Here is a 15,949-nt window from a genome sequence, read left to right as displayed (position 1 = left end):
GCATCCAAGCAAAGGGGCTGCCAGCTTCAGGCTGCTCAGGGCTCACCTGTAGGGGCACCTGTGCACTGAGTGGGCATTACCCATGGAGTCTGTCCCATAGAGGACAGCCAGGGTGGGAAGGGCACCAGAGGCAAGCCTGGGAGCTGGAGCAGAGCCGACTTGGGGGCCCAGGTCTCTGCAGGCCTGTCCTAGAAAGAGAAGACAGACGTGCCCAGTGTGCCTACCACCCCAACAGGGCCAGAGCTGGGACCAGGGGCCAGCACCCAGCTCAGAGCAAAGGAGAGCCTCTGGCAGGTAGGGCTGCCCCACAGTGGATGGGATGGCCAGGAAGTCGTGGCGCCCCTGCTGCTGGAGGCTTGTGGGCATGCTCCTGTCAAGCCTAGTAGAGCAGATTCCTGCCTGGTGGTGGGGCAGACTCCATGCTCAAAGGCCTCAGGGACGTGACACAGGAAAGGGGCAAGTAAGCCCTTACCTGATGGTGGGAGTGACTGATAGCTTTTCATCTGACCTCTCCTGGCTGATTAGGTCTTAAGAAGGAAGGATGCTCCCATGGTGGAGCCTCAGCCCCTGGCTCTGCGGTGGGAGGGAGATCCTGGGGTCAGGGCCCTTCCTGGACTCCTCAGACTACAGCCCTGGGAGGAGGATGGGCAGTAGTTCAGGAGTCGGGGCTGGGAGGCAGAGGCCCTCCCGATTTTCTGAGTGACCTGGGGAGGTCCATCCTCTCCCCTGTCTTTAATGTCTTCACAGGCTCCATGGTACAAACCCATGGTGCATCTCTCCTCCCCAAAGTGCATATAGCATGAGCTGTGTGGCCTTTCCATGTCCCCTGCGAGACTCCTGGAGGCACCCTGGGGCTGAAGAGAAAGAGGGGGACAGTCTGGAAATGTCCCCTTCTTAATGCAAAGCATTCACCAAAGAGAGCAGACTGGTTGAGGAAGTTCCTTTTCAAGGGACTGACCTCAGGGCCCTACCTGCAGAACGGGGCCCAGGCTAGGGCAGAGCAGTCTGTCCCCACCGTGGCTGTCGAGATAGGCCCCTGGGCAGACCCGTTTGCTCTCTGCCTCTTGCAAGTGACAGCTCAGACAGGCCTGTCCCACACTTTCAGCCCAGACAGACCTGTTTACACTCTTGTTACACGAGCGATCTTGTTTATATTCTGGCCACCTGGACAGGCCTGTGCATACTCTGGCTGCCCAGAAGGCCAGTCTGCCCTGTGACAGCCTTTCTTAGCCCAGTAAAGAAATGCTGGCCAGAGTATGGTCACTAAGCCCACAAGTCTTAAAAAACAAAATACCTTTATTTAGTTATCACTGAATTTGCAAACACAGGAAGGAACAGATATCTAACTCCACTTCATCCCACAGGCTTTTGGGGAGTGCTGACCCCAGGGCCACATGGGCAGCTTGACCACAGTGTCCCAGGCGAGCCTGCCTCCTGGGTCCCGGCTGGCCCACCATCCCGTGGGAGGCTGGCCCCGATGTTTCTAAGGGCCCTGCAACTCCGATGAAGACAACCCTGCCTCCACAGCGATGGGCTGTCGAGAGAACTGGTGGGAGGGGAGGCTGGCCAGCTGTGGCACGTGGAAGGCAGCGGGTCCTGCCTTAGGGCTGGACCTGTCCTTGGGGAGAGCTGTTTGTCTGAGGCCACGTGTTGCAGGGCAGGGTGGGGGCCGGCCCGGGCCAGGACACAGCTGGGGAAGAATCAGGATGTTATGTCTTCAGAAACGGAAAGCAGTGACTGCAGGCCTCCTGGAGAGGGGCAGTCTTTCGGCATCTGGCCCTGCAGGCCCCCTGTCCTCCAGGAGGGAGTGGCCAGGCTCAAAAGACTTGGGTTAGAGTTCTGGCCCTGACAATACTTGCCCTGAGACCTGGGGCGAGTGTTTGTAGCTCTCAGAGCCTCCACTCTGCGATGCAGCAAGTGCGGACCGTAACCCCTGCCTGCCGTCCTCACAAGCCAACCAGAGGACACGGCACAGCCGGGCCTGGACCATGCGGGCCCATCACTCTCCGGCTGGGGCTCCCACATGCGTTTCCCTGCTCTGACTCCATTTTCCTTCCAGTGGGGCTGACTCTTGCCTCCCCAGGGTGGGAAGGACATGTGTGCCTGGCCCCTGTCACTGCTCAGGAAAGTAGTGACTTGAGGTCCCGCCCTCGGCCCTTAACCCTGGAGCCGCGTTGGCCCCACCAGCTCTGCAGGCTCAGACGTTCGTCTCGAGCTCACTGATCTCGATGGTGCAGTGGTCCAGACTGGTGGCAGCTGCCTCCTCGTCCTGCTCCACCTGGACGGGGACATGGTGGGGACAGGCGGGGCCCAGGGTCAGCTCCGAGGCCTCAGCCACGCTCTTCACACAGCCGTTCTGCTGTGCCGCCACGATCTCCTGGAGGCTCACCGGCTGGGTCTCACAGGGCGGCAGTTTCTGGGGAGGGAAACAGGCCTTGGTAGCAGCAGGAGGGACTGTGGTTAGACACCAGGGAGGACTGAATGAGCAAAGGGCTGGGAAGCATGTGATTGGTTTTCCTACAGACATGCTGTGGGACCTTGATAGGTCACAGGGCCTCTCTGGGCTCCAGTTCCAAGCTGTCCTGCCTCCCTCAAGACTGTCCTAGTAGAGAAAGGGACCTGACCCACAGGGTCCAGTGAAGGACTTGGTGGCTCCCCTGCCTGGCCTCAGCGTCCTCATGGGGTGGGGCAGCCTGCTCGCCGTGTTTCCTGAAGCAGCCCTGAGGACCGTGCGGCCTGGGCCGACGTCCAGATATGCACATTGTTGCCAGCAGCACCGACAGTACCCACGGCAGGTGCAGGCTCGCTTCTCTTGCTTTGTTCCTCACTGCGCCTCCTGTGCCTGGGCCAGCCACAACCGGCTGGCAGGGGAATCAGTCACCCTGGACCTGACCAGGAGACCAAGGCCCCGAGGCACAGAGGCACGGGCTGAGAGCTGCCCGCTGGGCCATCCCTGCAGATCTGGTGCCCTGCCCCCCGACCCTGCTCCACCCTGCCAGGCCCTTGGGGTGCCGGGCTGGGAGGGAGGCACTGCTCTCACCTCAGTGCCCGCGTCCTGAGCAAAGTCCTTCCGGCAGATGTGGGCCATGATCCCCGCGGCCAGCGCGTCACCCAGCACGTTAATCATGGTGCGGAAGCGGTCCCTAGGGAGCCGAGGGGTTGGTGAGCGTGGGCGCCGGACTAAGGGGGGCTGGAAGGGACAGCGTGGGACAGCTGCCAGGTGGAGCCCACGCAGGGCGCCTGCTGGGTCTGCTCAAGCCCACCCCGCTTGGCGCTGCTGAAGCAGTTGATGCAGGCGGGCTTCGTGGGTGTGTGACCGCAGTGGCACAGGGCCTGTGCTTAGGAGGCCCGGGCTGGCTCTAATGCTCTGCTCTCACCCTCCTGAAATTCCTGACAATTTTTGAGCAAGGGATCCTCCACTTTCGCTTTTGAAAACTAGGCCCCACAAATTATGCTACCAGGCTGGTATTGACGAGTGAGCACCCCCACTGTGCCAACCACTGCTGCTCCCCTGCCTGCCCCCAATGCCTGCCGCCTGCGGGGTGGAGGTGGGGGCGAACCCCACTCACAGAGCCCAGTCGACAGCGATGATGAGGTTGATGTCGTCGGTGGGGAGTCCCACGGAGGTGAGCACGATGACCATGGTGACCAGCCCAGCCTGGGGGATGCCAGCTGCCCCGATGCTGGCCGCGGTGGCTGTGATGCTGCAGGAGGGGCAGGAAGAGGAAAGGAGGAGCACGAGGGGCAGGGCTCGTTGCCCCGGATCCAAGAAGGAGGCCAGAACGCCAGGCCTCTGGGGACTGCCGCATGGAGCAGTGGTTGTTAGGAATGCCACCCCAGGGAGTTCTCAGGGTGGTGGGGCACGTCCCTGCTCAAGGTCCTGCGGTGCCATGGGCCCCCAACCCTGGCCTCAGCAGAACCTCCTGAGAAGTGTGTGGAAAACCCTGTGTCCACAACTGCTGCCACGCCCAGAGATTCTGATCGTCCACTGGCACACCTCTGCCCATACTCCCTCTGGGGCCTGGTCCCCAGGGTCAGACTCATGCCCTCAGCCGGCCTCTGCCTCTCACCCCGGCACCCTTTCCTCAGCTCCACCACATCAGCGGCTCCTTGGCTGTCCCTCATCCTGCCCCTGTCCTCTGCTCCCCTGTGCCCACGTACAGCGCCCTCCCGGCCCTGCGAGTCTGGAATGCAGGCCCTCCTTGGGGCTTCAGCTTCCCAGCCTGCTTGAAGCCCCCTCTCAGCAGGGCAGCGCTGGGGAAGGAGTCCCATGCCCTGAGTCACTGGGGTCAGGACACGTCCCAGCCCCTGCACCGACTTGCTGTGTGGCCTAGAATGAGCCCCTCACCCTCTCTGGGCCTCAAAGACCCCATCAGATTTGGGAGCTCGAGAATCCTGAAGGTTCTTCCAGCACCCGCCCCCCACAATCCATATTGGGCGTGGGGTGTCAGGAGAGCACCTGATGGTGATGATCTGGCCAAAGTCGAGCTCATAGTTGTTGACCTGGGCAATGAAGATGGCCGCCACAGCCTCGTAGAGTGCGGTGCCATCCATGTTGATGGTGGCGCCCACGGGCAGCACAAAGCGGGCAATACGCCGGTCGATGTGGTTGTTCTCCAGCAGGCACTTGAAGGTGATGGGCAGTGTGGCTGAGCTGTGGGCAGAGGGGCCAGTGTCTGCCCGCCACCCTCATCCCGATGGCCAGGGCCTCTGGGCTGGACAGGAAGCTCGCCCCGGCCCTGGGCAGCTGGCCCATCACAAGGAGAACAGGCCAAAGGGGCTTTGATAATGGTCATGAGTGGCACCCTCCGGGGGTGCGGGATCGGTGGCCAAGCCAGCCCCACCCAGGCCCAGGCCCCCAGAGCCCAGCACAGAGGCTGGAAGCGAGTTCCCACGCACTGTGCTGGGCTCTGTGTCACGCTCTCATCTGATCCCCACAGCTTCCCGTGCGGGAGGGTTTGAGTCCATTTTACAGACGAAGAAACCAAAGCCCAAAGGGCCAGAGGGGCTGCCCGGTCACACCGCGCTGGCCGGGGTGGATGAAGGGGCTACCGGCAGGCTCCGGGGCTGGCTCGCAGTTCCCATTCCAGCCTCCCGCTCACCAGGCAGCCCTGCCAGCTTCCTCCCCTGTGTGCGCCTCAGTTTCCTCGTCCCAACAGCGCCTAGACCACAGGGCTGTCGGAGAACCCAACGGGGTAAGCGCTAAAGCATCTGCACGTCGCAAGCCCTCTGTCACTGAGCTGCTACCGTTTGGTCACTGTGTTGCCTCCTGGAGTGCCTGGAGGCAGTGCGGGGACGAAGGCTCAGGTTGCTGTGGCCCCCGAGCCCTTCGTCTCCCGCAGGTTGCTGCCTGGGGAGCGCCCCCCACATGCCGGGGCCTCCGAGGCGCCTAGACTTGCTGGGCCCGAGGCCATGGCTCCTGCTCAGCCTGTGGCCGGGGGCAGTCACGTGGGACTCCCTCTTTCCTCTCCAGCTCCTGGCCCCCACCCTGGCGGAGGTTCCTGGCTCCAGGGCTTTTCCTCCCTGGGGCTCCGCTCCTCTTGAGTCCTGCGGGAGGGGCTTCTGCTGTCAGGGTGGGGTCGCTGGCTGCCAGGGAAGGAGGTCTGTGGGGGCCCCACGCCCATCTTACAGATTGGGAAGCTGAGGCCCAGGGAAGAGAAGGCAGAGGGTTGGAGGGAAGAGCCAGGCTTTGGCACTGGAGAGCTTGGGCGACTTCCTCCATGTGGAGCTGAGACACTCACTGTGGGGAGGGCCACCCTTTCCTCACAGGCTCGATGCTCCGAGAGGAAGTGACCACATCCTCTCTCGGCCCATCGACAGCCAGGGTTGCACGACTCGAACTCATGGGCTCATTGGCACTCGGTTCAGGGATCCTGAGGCAGGTGCCACTTTGTTCAGCCCAGACTGGCCTTCCGCCACAGCAGCCCTCTGAGGCAGAGGCCACAGTGGTCCCCAGTCTGTATATGAGGAAATTTATGTCCAGGGAGCTCAAGTGGCTTGCTAGTCACACAGCTAGTGGGCGATGGAACCAAGGTTCAAATCCCCACGGGCTCGCGACACTGCCCAGGTTGTGACGGGGCATCCAGCCAGGACGTCCCAGCGACAGTAGACAGGCAAAGACCCTAAACAGTGCAGCCCTGACTCCAATGGAAGTGGCAGCGAAAGGTGACAGCAGTTGAGGGTCACCACTCTTCAGCTGTCCCTGGCCCTGACGTGTGGGAGCCGACCCCCACGGGGATCGAGCGTACCGTCGGGATGGGCAGTCGGGGAAGGGAAGGCCTCAACAAAGGCTTTCTGCCATCCGGGCAGGTGGGGCCTCAAGCATTACATTTCAAATATTGGTCTCGTTACCATCGCTGCCCCGTTTGTGAGGCAGGGACTGACACTCTGTGCTTCTATGGCTACGGACAAATGATGGCTGGACAGATGGACAGAGGTCAGCCGCTGCCACCTCCCCTGTCCTGCCCGTTGCCCATGGCTACCTGGAGGAGGTGGCCAGTGCGATGAGCAGGGCCTGGAGGATGCCCCGGATGAAGACGATGGGGTTCTTTTTGGTGATCAAGAAGTAGAGCGTGGGCAGGATGAAGAGGCCGTGGACCACCAGGCCACACACCACGGTGACCGCATAGAAGCCCAACTTCTTTCTGACAGCCGTGGGGTCGTCCATCTCCAGGATCTTGCCAGCGATGAGGAATACAATGCCAAAGGGGAAGTACCTGGGGGGGCAGCCGGCTCAGTGCCAGGCAGGCAAGGGTCCCAGGCAGCCGGGCACCGACTGCCTCACTGCCTGGCCTGATCCCCGAGCCTCCCAGAGCTCCCGTGCGGACAGAAAGAGACTGTGTACCAAGGTGGCCCGCTCATGGCAGCAGGAATACCACCACCGTCCCCCAGCCCAACTCTGCACAGCCTCTGCCCCTCTGCCTTCCCATCCAGGCCTCGGAGGAGTGCCCCCACCCTCCATAGACCCACGTTTCAGCCCAGCAACGCCACAGCCTCTGTGCATGACCTTGGGCAGGCCTCTGCATTTCCCCATCCGAACTGTGCAAGGTCGGACTAGAAGATTCCTAGGGTCTGAACTCTGAACCAAGGAGCGGCAGCTGATTCTCACTTGCAGTGTTCTTTTTCCTCCAAAAGCTGAGCCGATAAGGCTCCATGTGATGGGGAAACTGGGCCAGGAGGGCAGAGCCAGGCTTTGCTCGTAGCTCCTCCAGAGGGCCTGACCAGGCGAGAAGTGGCAGGCCCAGGCTGACACTAGGCCTGGTTAGGGCCGGGGGACCCAGGGGACCACGGGCAGCTCTGAGGGCCCCAGGGCAGGTCTGAGCCTCCTGTGTAGCTTTCTGTTCACTCCTGGGAGGGCAGAGGCTGGGACCATGGTGTCCCTCTATCTGCCCAGGGCAGGGCTGGAAAGGGGTAGGGTGGGGTAAAAGAGGACACCCCCACGGCCCACAAGGCTTACCACACAGCCACCGCCACAATCTTCATGACGGACTCATTGAGGCACTGGCAGAAGCTGACCAGGGGGACCCCACTGTCACCCATGCGGCCCAGCATGATGCCTGTGGGGGCAGGGACACATGAGCATGTCATAGATGCCGCAGACTGAGGCTCAGGCATCCTCAGTGCCCACACGTGCCAACACACGCTGGTGGCAAGGCAGGGACAGCCCTGCAGGCACATGGATAGCAGCCTTTGATGCACCGCTGCCTCCCCTCCACTCTCTCCTGTCCTCTCCTCACCTCCACCATGGGACCAGGGCGGTGAGCACAACACGACCCCCATCTCTTCCTCTTCTCCCTTCTCCACAGCAGCAAGTGTCATCTTCTTAAGACAAACACTAGCTCCCCAAACACCTGGACTGTCACCGAGCTCCCCACTGCTTCAGGCCTCGCTGGATCTGACCCGTCTACACCTCTCACCTCCCTCTGGCCCTGCTCTTCCCTTCCTCACTATGCCCCAGCGTCATGGCCTTCTTCCTGTTTCTGCAATAGTCAAGCTCTTCACAGCCTCAGGGGCTTTGCCCATGTAGTCCCAATGCCTCAAACATTGCTGCCCAGCTCTCCACGTGGCCTGGAGGCCCAGCCCCACTCCCCTTGGCAAACTCCCCATTTATTCTTCTCTGTCTCCTCTCTGAGCCCTTAATATCACTTATTACAACTTGTAACTTTTATTTTCCAGCTGTTTTTTCTGTCTCCTCTGATAGAAGGTCAGCTCCATGAGGGCTGGAGTGACCTTAGGTGGCACCTGGTAGGGGCTCAACAGTGATCATTGAATGAATGAATGAACAAATGAGTGAGTGACAAAGCCTTTCCCGAAGCCCCTGTTATTCTCCCCTTGGGGCTCTGGGACCCCCACGTGGGAGGTGTTCACGTATGTACTGCTGTCCCACGGGTGAGCTCCAGACAAGTGGGCACGCCAGACCACTCCTGAAACAGTGACGAGTGACTGCTCTCCCTTCTGATGACCCAAAAGTGGAGAGTAAAACACACACTGTGAGGCCGGCCCCGCCGCACAGTGGTTGAGTCTGATGTGCTCTACTCTGGTGGCCTGAGTTCACAGATTCGGATTTCGGGTGTGGACCTACACCACTTGTCAAGCCATGCTGTGGTGGTGACCCACATACAAAAAATAGAGGAAGGATGGGCACAGATGTTAGCTCAGAGAGAATCTTCCTCAGCAAAAAAAAAAAAAAAAAAAAACCCAACCCACAGGCTGTAGCTGCCCTCGTGCAGCTTCCTGTAACTGCACTCAGAGGTTGTCCGCTGACCCAGCCAGGGAGGGTAAGCCAAGGCTTGGCCCCTGGCCTGTGGGACTCCAGAGAGGGGCTTCTCCTGCGCCAGAAGCCCTGAGCCCACCCCGTCCATGGAACAGTTACCACACAGTGACGGGATGAGGTGGGGGCCCTGCTGGGGTTGGCAGGACAGGCCTGAGTTGGAGGTGACACAGGGCCTAGGCCAGCCCAGCTGGCCTGTGGAAGGCTGGCTGAGCTCACACCCGGGTCCCTGCCAGCTCTGTCCCTCCCCAGGCTATTCCTCATCAGGCTCCACTTAGATTTCCCTGGCAGCACAAAAGGGCTCTGGCTTGCTGGGCACTAGTGTGCATGGGACCCAGGGTGGGGCAGTGGCCTTCCTCCAAGAGGCAAGGCCAAGAAGGCCTTAGCATCAGCCCCAGCCCAACATCAGGGAGGAGATGGGAAAGGAGGCTAGGTTGAGAGGACCAAAGAAAGCCCCATTTGGAGGAGCTGTGCAACTGTGCTTGCTCACACTCAGACATGGGCACACACCGACACAGGCACTACAGATGTGGGCACACCCTGATGTGGGTTCGCACAGATGCAGGTACAGAAAGAATGGGACACACACAAGCAAGGCACAACCAGATGTGGGCGCCTGCTGACCTGGGTTCACATACACAACTAAACACTGATAAACAGACAGTTACACGTGTTCAGCAAACACTTGGTGAATGTAGTCGAAGGGTCTCCAGGGTTTCATTTGCTCTGCCAAGAGACACCCTTTCCATATGTTCCCACCCCTAAGAGAGAGGCCATGGCTGGGGAGGAGGAAGAGTGTCCAGAATTGGGGACTGTCAGATGTGCTGAGGGCGCTTCCCAACACTGGCTTGTCACACACTCAGTCACTGAGGTCCTGGCCTCTGCACACCTGCCCTTTTGGCCAAGATGATAAGAGCTCCATTATCCATCACCGCCCCTACATCCATCCACCCGTTTCTCCAACAGATTCCACTCAGAGCCTGCTCTCGCCAGTCGCTGGTGGGCTGCAGGGAGGAGTGGAGGACAAGCCAGGCCCGTCTCTGCCTGCACGGAGCTTATACCAGCTGCCACGCAGACATTCAACAATTACACAATCATGCAACTGCAATAGGGTCAAACATTGAAGGAGCAACACAGGGCACCTGACCAGTCTAGGGCCTTGGGAAGCCTTTCCTGAAGGTGTGCTGCTTACACAGAGACTCCCCCAAGGATGAGAAGGGTGCAGGGGAGAGGAAGGGGCAGGAGCCACCAGGCTGTGGGAAGAGGGAGGGTCCTCAGCGAGCCCCTCGCAGTGGCGGCATGGCTGGGGGAGTGAGTGGGACCCGGTGGCGCAGAGGCCTGCAGGCCGTGTGCGCTGTTTGGGCCCCTTCCCAGTGCAGTGTGGAGCCTCTGGACACTTTACGCAGCAACGTCGTGACCCTGCAAGGTGGACACTCCAGGACAGGGGACTCCTTAGGCAACTTTTGCAGAAACCAGGCCAGAGATGACCGCAGCCTTAGGCCAGGCTGTTGGCAGTGGGCTGAGGGAGGCGCAGGGACTGGAGGGGCATTTCAGAGGCAGACCTGATGGGATCTGGAGGCGGGCTGAGGCAGGGGGCGCAGGGAGGAAGCCACCCCTGGATTTCGTGCACGAGCAACCCGGAGGATGGTGAGGCTTCTCCCTTGGAAGAAAACCCTGTGGAGAAGTCAGGGAGCGGGAGAAGACCTCCCAGGCCCTTGGCTGGGGCGATGGGGAAGATGGATGCCAATTTTAGAAGAAGACTCATAATGATCCCTGGCATGGCCTAGAAGGACAAGATTGAGCCTGACAAGGTAGATTGTTCTGGATGGGTTAGGAGTTGTCCCCAAGAAGGAAAATGATATTGCACGTGTGTTGGCGTTGGTGGGGACACTGCAAGCAGAGGCATATCCAGAGGTTTTGTGGGATCTGAAGCTTATACACTTTGGGGCCCTCTTTAGGAAAAAGAATACAAAATTAAAAAAAGATACAGGCCTCAGAAGGGGCCTGTGCAAGTTGAACTTCACCAGCTTCACGGCGAAGAGTCAGTGGCTGGGGCCTGGGGGACCCAGAGAAGAGCAGCAAAGAGAAGGGAGTGGTCAGGGAGCAACTGTGGCCCAGACACAGCACAGACAGGTCTGAGGAGAGAGGGGCCACGTGCGGCCCCTGTGACTGGGGATGGAGGGCAAGGGTCTAAATAAATAGTGACAGCTGATAGTTCTTAGATTTTTCCCCCTCCTCATCCTCCCCTGGCCTGCCCACCGGTATCCCCAGACCTCAGGAAAAAGTTCAGGAGCAGGCCGCTGGGAGATACCGGAGAAGGCGGAGGCAGGGTCTCCCTTCAGGGAGGGCAGACACACCTGGAGGCAAACTAGCACCCAGGGATGGGGAATTCCAGCACCAGCTTGGGGGAGGGCTGGAGACACCTCAGCAGTGGAATGGGCCTTGAGCCACTCTGTTGGAGAGGAAAGGAAGGAACGCCTGCAAGACGGGAGGGTCCCAGGTTCTGCGGATACTGGATGCGGGGTTGCAGGGAGGGACTGGCTCCAGGGCACCGCTCGGGGGGCGGGCAGCACGTACCCATGGTGGCGGAGAAGATGACGATGCCCAGCACGTTCATGCCATCGCTGGTGCCAGGCTCTGACTTGTAAATGACCTCGGGCGGCGGGGTCAGGTCCAGGGCGAAGTTCTGCACATGAGAGCCATTCTCTTCCTGGACCCCGTAGACGAGGATCCGTCGAGCAGGGGCCTCCTCCGATGCCATCTTGGGGGACTTGATAACGGCGGTGGTCTTGGTGCGGTACTGGTGGGCGACACCCCAACCGGGAAGGAGTCAGGGCCAAGTGTTGTTATTAATATCAACAACAACAACAATTAAAACATCTTGGAAGTGCATTTGTATCCACTCATGAAATATTTGATTGACAACACCCCTGTGAGGTAGGCAGGACAGGCATTATTATCAATATTTTACTAAAAAGAAAACTGAGATTCCTTCATTCCTCTACACACTACCCAGCCACCCCTTCTTCCCTCTTCTTCCTTCTACGCATCATTACACCCAGCTGGGTCCCTCTCTAGCCGTCCGTCCATCTCCTCACCCGCCCGGGTAATTTTCCATTCACCCATCTTTCCCTTCCAACCATCCCTATCCATCCACTGAAAAGCCAGCCAGGCCTGCCTTTCGCTCATGGAACCTTGAACCTTCTATTTAAAAAGCTCAGCTTGCCCCAAGCCTTCTTGGTGAGATGAGGCCCCAGTTGAAAAGAAATGAGCCACTGAGCAGCTTACCTTTCCTCCTCTGCCCCCAGGGCATTCCTGGGTCTTTCTCTCTCATTCCACAGGTACTAGGAGCCCAAACAAGGGACTCCCCTATCCTCCCAACAGCACTTATTACCCAAAAAGATAAGCCTTGGGTGGGTTGGGGTGGGGGTGGGGGAGACCACTAAAGAAATATATGGGACCTAAAGTTTCTGTGCTTCAGTTTCCTTACCTGTCAAATGAGGGTCATAATAGTACCTAGCTCGTTAGAGGAAATGAGAACAATGTATGTAAAGGGCTTACAACAGGGCCTGGCATACAGTCAGCCTCACGTAACCATTATTGCTGTTATCACCACCACCGCCACCATCCTCATCATTCCAGTGTTGAACACTCCGTGCTGAGTGTCAGGGATACAAAAATGAACCAGACATGATTTCTGCTCTTAGAGTCTTAGGGAGGAAGTGACTTACTCTTTCTGAGAGTCAGACAGCTTCACAAAGAAGGGGACATTTGATTTGGGTCTTGAAGGATGGGTAGGAGTTTGCCAAAAGAAAAAGGGCATTCCAGGTAGGTATGAGGTAGAGCGATGTTCTCTCTTTCTCTCACACCTTCAATAATTTCCATCACTGTTGGAACACAATCCAAACTCCCTCGTTTAGCATTGAGGGCCCTTCACCATCTGCCTCATTTCACAGATGAAGACCCAGGAGGTTAGGAAAGATATACTGATTAGCTCAAGGTTTCACTGCTCCTTATTTTGGAGCCCCCTCTCCAATCCTCAGCCATCTCCTTTGTGTCCCTAGACCCAATGCAGGGCCCAGCACAGGGAAGGGGTTCAGGAAATGCTTGCTGGATTGAGTCAACCAACCAGCCGACATTTTAGAAGGGGAAGAGAATTAGAAATTATTAGAAGTGCAGACAAACATTGGTACACAAGGATGTGTACTGTAATTTCTAAAAGGACAAAACTTTGAAAACAACCTAAAGGACCACCAAAAGGGAAAATGTGTAAGTAAATTACAGCCCAGCCTTACAACAGGCTATTATGGCACCACAAATATTGTATTTTTAAGAAACACTTAATAACTGGGGAAAATGCTCATGATATAACAGGAGAGAAAAAAAGCGCAGAATGCACACTGTATATGCACTATGATCCTACTTTTATTTTTGAAAACATATTTATGCAGAGGAAAAAAAAATACTAGAAGCATACCGACTCCTACGTCTATTGATAGATGCCAGAACGAGAGAGGATTTTTATTGTCTGCTTTACAGTTTTTAGTATTTTTCTAATATTCTATAGTGAAAGTTATTATTATTACTATTAGGGGAAAAAAGGATTATTTTAACAAGGAAGAGAAAATAGGCTTAGAAGCAGACAGGCCTGGGTTTACCTGCTTGCACTAACATTTACTAGTGGTCTAACCTTGGGTAAACCCTTTAATCCTTCTGACCCTCCCTGAGGGCAGGTTATCGAGGGCTGAGTGAGGCCTGTGTGTGAGCACGGCTAACCCTAGAGCAGAGGCTTCCCTCCACCCTCATGTTTTTCTTGTGAAAAGCTGGAGCCCAGGGCAGGGGTGTGGCCATGGGAGGCTCTAAGGATCTAAGTCCCCGTGCCTCTCCGCCCTCTAGCATCCCGCCCCCAGGAGACAGGGAGACTTGCTGGGGAAGCCTGTCACTTCTCAGCTGGGCCCAGGCCTCCCCCCCGGCTGCCCTCCCCTCCATCGCCCAGGGACCCACTCACCTGTTTGAATGTGGCTTCCACCAGGTTGGCTGGGAACATGTTCCTGGGAAGAGAGTCAGGAATTGAAGAATTCCAGAGCCCAGGCCAGGAGGGCCCTTGGGGTCATCTTAAATCCTCCCTTGGCAGTCGAGGCCTTCCATGGCTCAGCTCCCCCTCCCTCTTCCATCTCACCTCTTCCCACCTCCGGCCACCCCCACTCCCCAGACATAAAGCTCCAACACTAATTGCATACAGTTCCCTAAAAGCGATGCATACTTTTCCAGCATCCAGGCCTTCATCCACACTGTTCCTTCTGCCTGGAATGCCCTTCCTGCTCCTCTGGCTAACTCCTACTCCAGTCAATCAGAGGCCAAGTCTTCTCTGTCTGCTCCAGGCCGATGCCTTGGCCCACCCCTGTGGGTCACCCAACTCCAGCACGCTGCAGTGCGTCACTGGTCACGCGTCTGCCTCCCCCAGACTGGCCTCCCTGAAGACGGGACTCGGCCTTTCATAGAAGTTGGATCCTTATTTACCCTTTGCACCAAAATAAATTCCAGATGGTTTAGAGAAATAAATAACTTTAAAAATGAAACTGTAAAAAGCTAGAAGGAAGGATGGGTTAATGTTTTATCAGCTCTCAGGATATGGAAGGACTCTTTAAGAACCAAATGGGCAATAAAGAATCACAGATTTTACTACATTCAGATTAGTTTTCTAAGCGCAACATGGTATCCTGGATTGGATTCTAGGACAGAAAAAAAGGACATTAGTCGAAAAATTGGTAAAATCCAAATAAAGTCTGTCATTTAGTTAATAGTGCTGTACTAATTTAATTTCTTAGTCGACAAACGTGCCGCAGTTATGTAAGCTGCTAATGTCGGGGAAGGCTGGGCGAAGGGTGCATGGGAGCTGCCTGTACCAGCTCCGCAACTTCGCTGTGAACCTAAAATCATGCCAAAACAAAAAGCTAAAAAAATTGAGAGGCTCTCTAAGACAGACTAAAATACAAATAAAATTATAAAACAAATGACAAACTGGGGAAGCCATATGACAAAGTGTTATCATCCTAAATCTCCGAAGAGCTTTTACAAATCTTGTCCTTGTCGCCGTGTTCACTGTCTGTGCCCCTCATCAGATCGGCTCCCTGGAGGGCACCGATCTCCGCTTTGTTCTCTGCTGAGTCCTTGTACCTGGAAGAGCGCCTGGCACATAAAAGGCCCTCAGTAAATATTTGCTGCATAAATAAATGGACCACAAAAACGTTAATACCCCAACAGAAAATGACTGACAGTCAGGACTGGGCACTTCACTTTGCGAAAGAGGAAATGTAAATAGCCAAAAAAGCTTTTCAAAAAAGTTCAACTTCATCAATAAATTAGAGACATTTTCATCTATCAAACTGGTAAAAATTTTTTAAATAACAATACATGATCCTGAGGAGGTTTGGTGACATGGGCACCCTCACATGGATCTGGCAGCAACATTCTGAAAAGTAATTTTCAATTCATATGGAGGGTCTTAAAGGCGTTGTATCTTTGTCTCTAGGATCCACTTCTAGGAATCTGTCCTAAATCACAGATGCTAATAAAGGTTTCATGCCGTGCTTGTACTTCCTGGAACAGGCCACGTGCCCACTCTCACGCTGCCTCCTGCGTCTGGACCATGCTTCCCACCTACTCTTGTTCTTGGCAAATCTCTTCTCCTCTTTCAAGACTCAGCTCACACACCATGGAGTTATATATGTGAATATGAGTGCACGTTACTTCTCAAATTTACACCCCAGTAGCCGCTGTTGGAAAGCAGAATCTATAATTTTTTCGCTGCTACTAAAATACAGGTTCATTGTAAGTGTGTGGCAGGAGGAAAATGAGCCAGAAGACTGGGAAAGAATGGTCATGGCTTTTCCTCCTAATTTCAGCTTTGTCACAAGGGACAGAAGCAGCAGGAGTCAGAAGCTGAGGTCCCAGAAGCTCAAATGAGGCTTTTTTTCAACGAGCTATAAGCAGAGTTCTGCCACCAGAACAGTAGCTGCCTGCAAAGGCTTTTGACATCCTGCAGACCCACAGCCCCAAAGCCAAAGTTAGCGCTGGGGGTGCGCCGCGCACAGCCCGCCAGAACACAACGCTCCAGCGGTCCCGGGTGCTCAGGACCACAAGGGAGGAGGCCCACACGGCACCAATGGCTAAGAGCTT

The 15,949-nt window shown here is 56.5% G+C and overlaps 1 protein-coding gene across 2 annotated transcripts in view; it reads right to left on the bottom strand.

Annotated features, from left to right (window-relative positions):
* Nucleotides 1-1,278: 1,278 nt before the first annotated feature.
* Nucleotides 1,279-15,949, bottom strand: part of SLC1A7 (solute carrier family 1 member 7) — a 46,733-nt gene continuing 32,062 nt past the window's right edge. For both annotated transcript variants that reach the window (XM_070259952.1, XM_070259951.1), the window contains 8 exons: nucleotides 13,779-13,821; nucleotides 11,348-11,570; nucleotides 7,457-7,556; nucleotides 6,483-6,716; nucleotides 4,460-4,654; nucleotides 3,570-3,704; nucleotides 3,041-3,143; nucleotides 1,279-2,416 (listed from right to left, as the gene is read on the bottom strand). In XM_070259952.1, coding sequence (XP_070116053.1) covers nucleotides 2,198-2,416; nucleotides 3,041-3,143; nucleotides 3,570-3,704; nucleotides 4,460-4,654; nucleotides 6,483-6,716; nucleotides 7,457-7,556; nucleotides 11,348-11,570; nucleotides 13,779-13,821 — 1,252 coding nt within the window. In that variant the 3' untranslated portion in view covers nucleotides 1,279-2,197. The remainder of the gene's footprint in view (nucleotides 2,417-3,040; nucleotides 3,144-3,569; nucleotides 3,705-4,459; nucleotides 4,655-6,482; nucleotides 6,717-7,456; nucleotides 7,557-11,347; nucleotides 11,571-13,778; nucleotides 13,822-15,949) is intronic.

The sequence above is a fragment of the Equus caballus genome, chromosome 2 (genome assembly GCF_041296265.1).
Source record: "Equus caballus isolate H_3958 breed thoroughbred chromosome 2, TB-T2T, whole genome shotgun sequence".
Taxonomy (NCBI): Eukaryota; Metazoa; Chordata; class Mammalia; order Perissodactyla; family Equidae; genus Equus; species Equus caballus.
The sequence above is the reverse complement of the archived record's forward strand: the minus strand, read 5'-3'. Positions and strand labels throughout refer to the sequence as shown.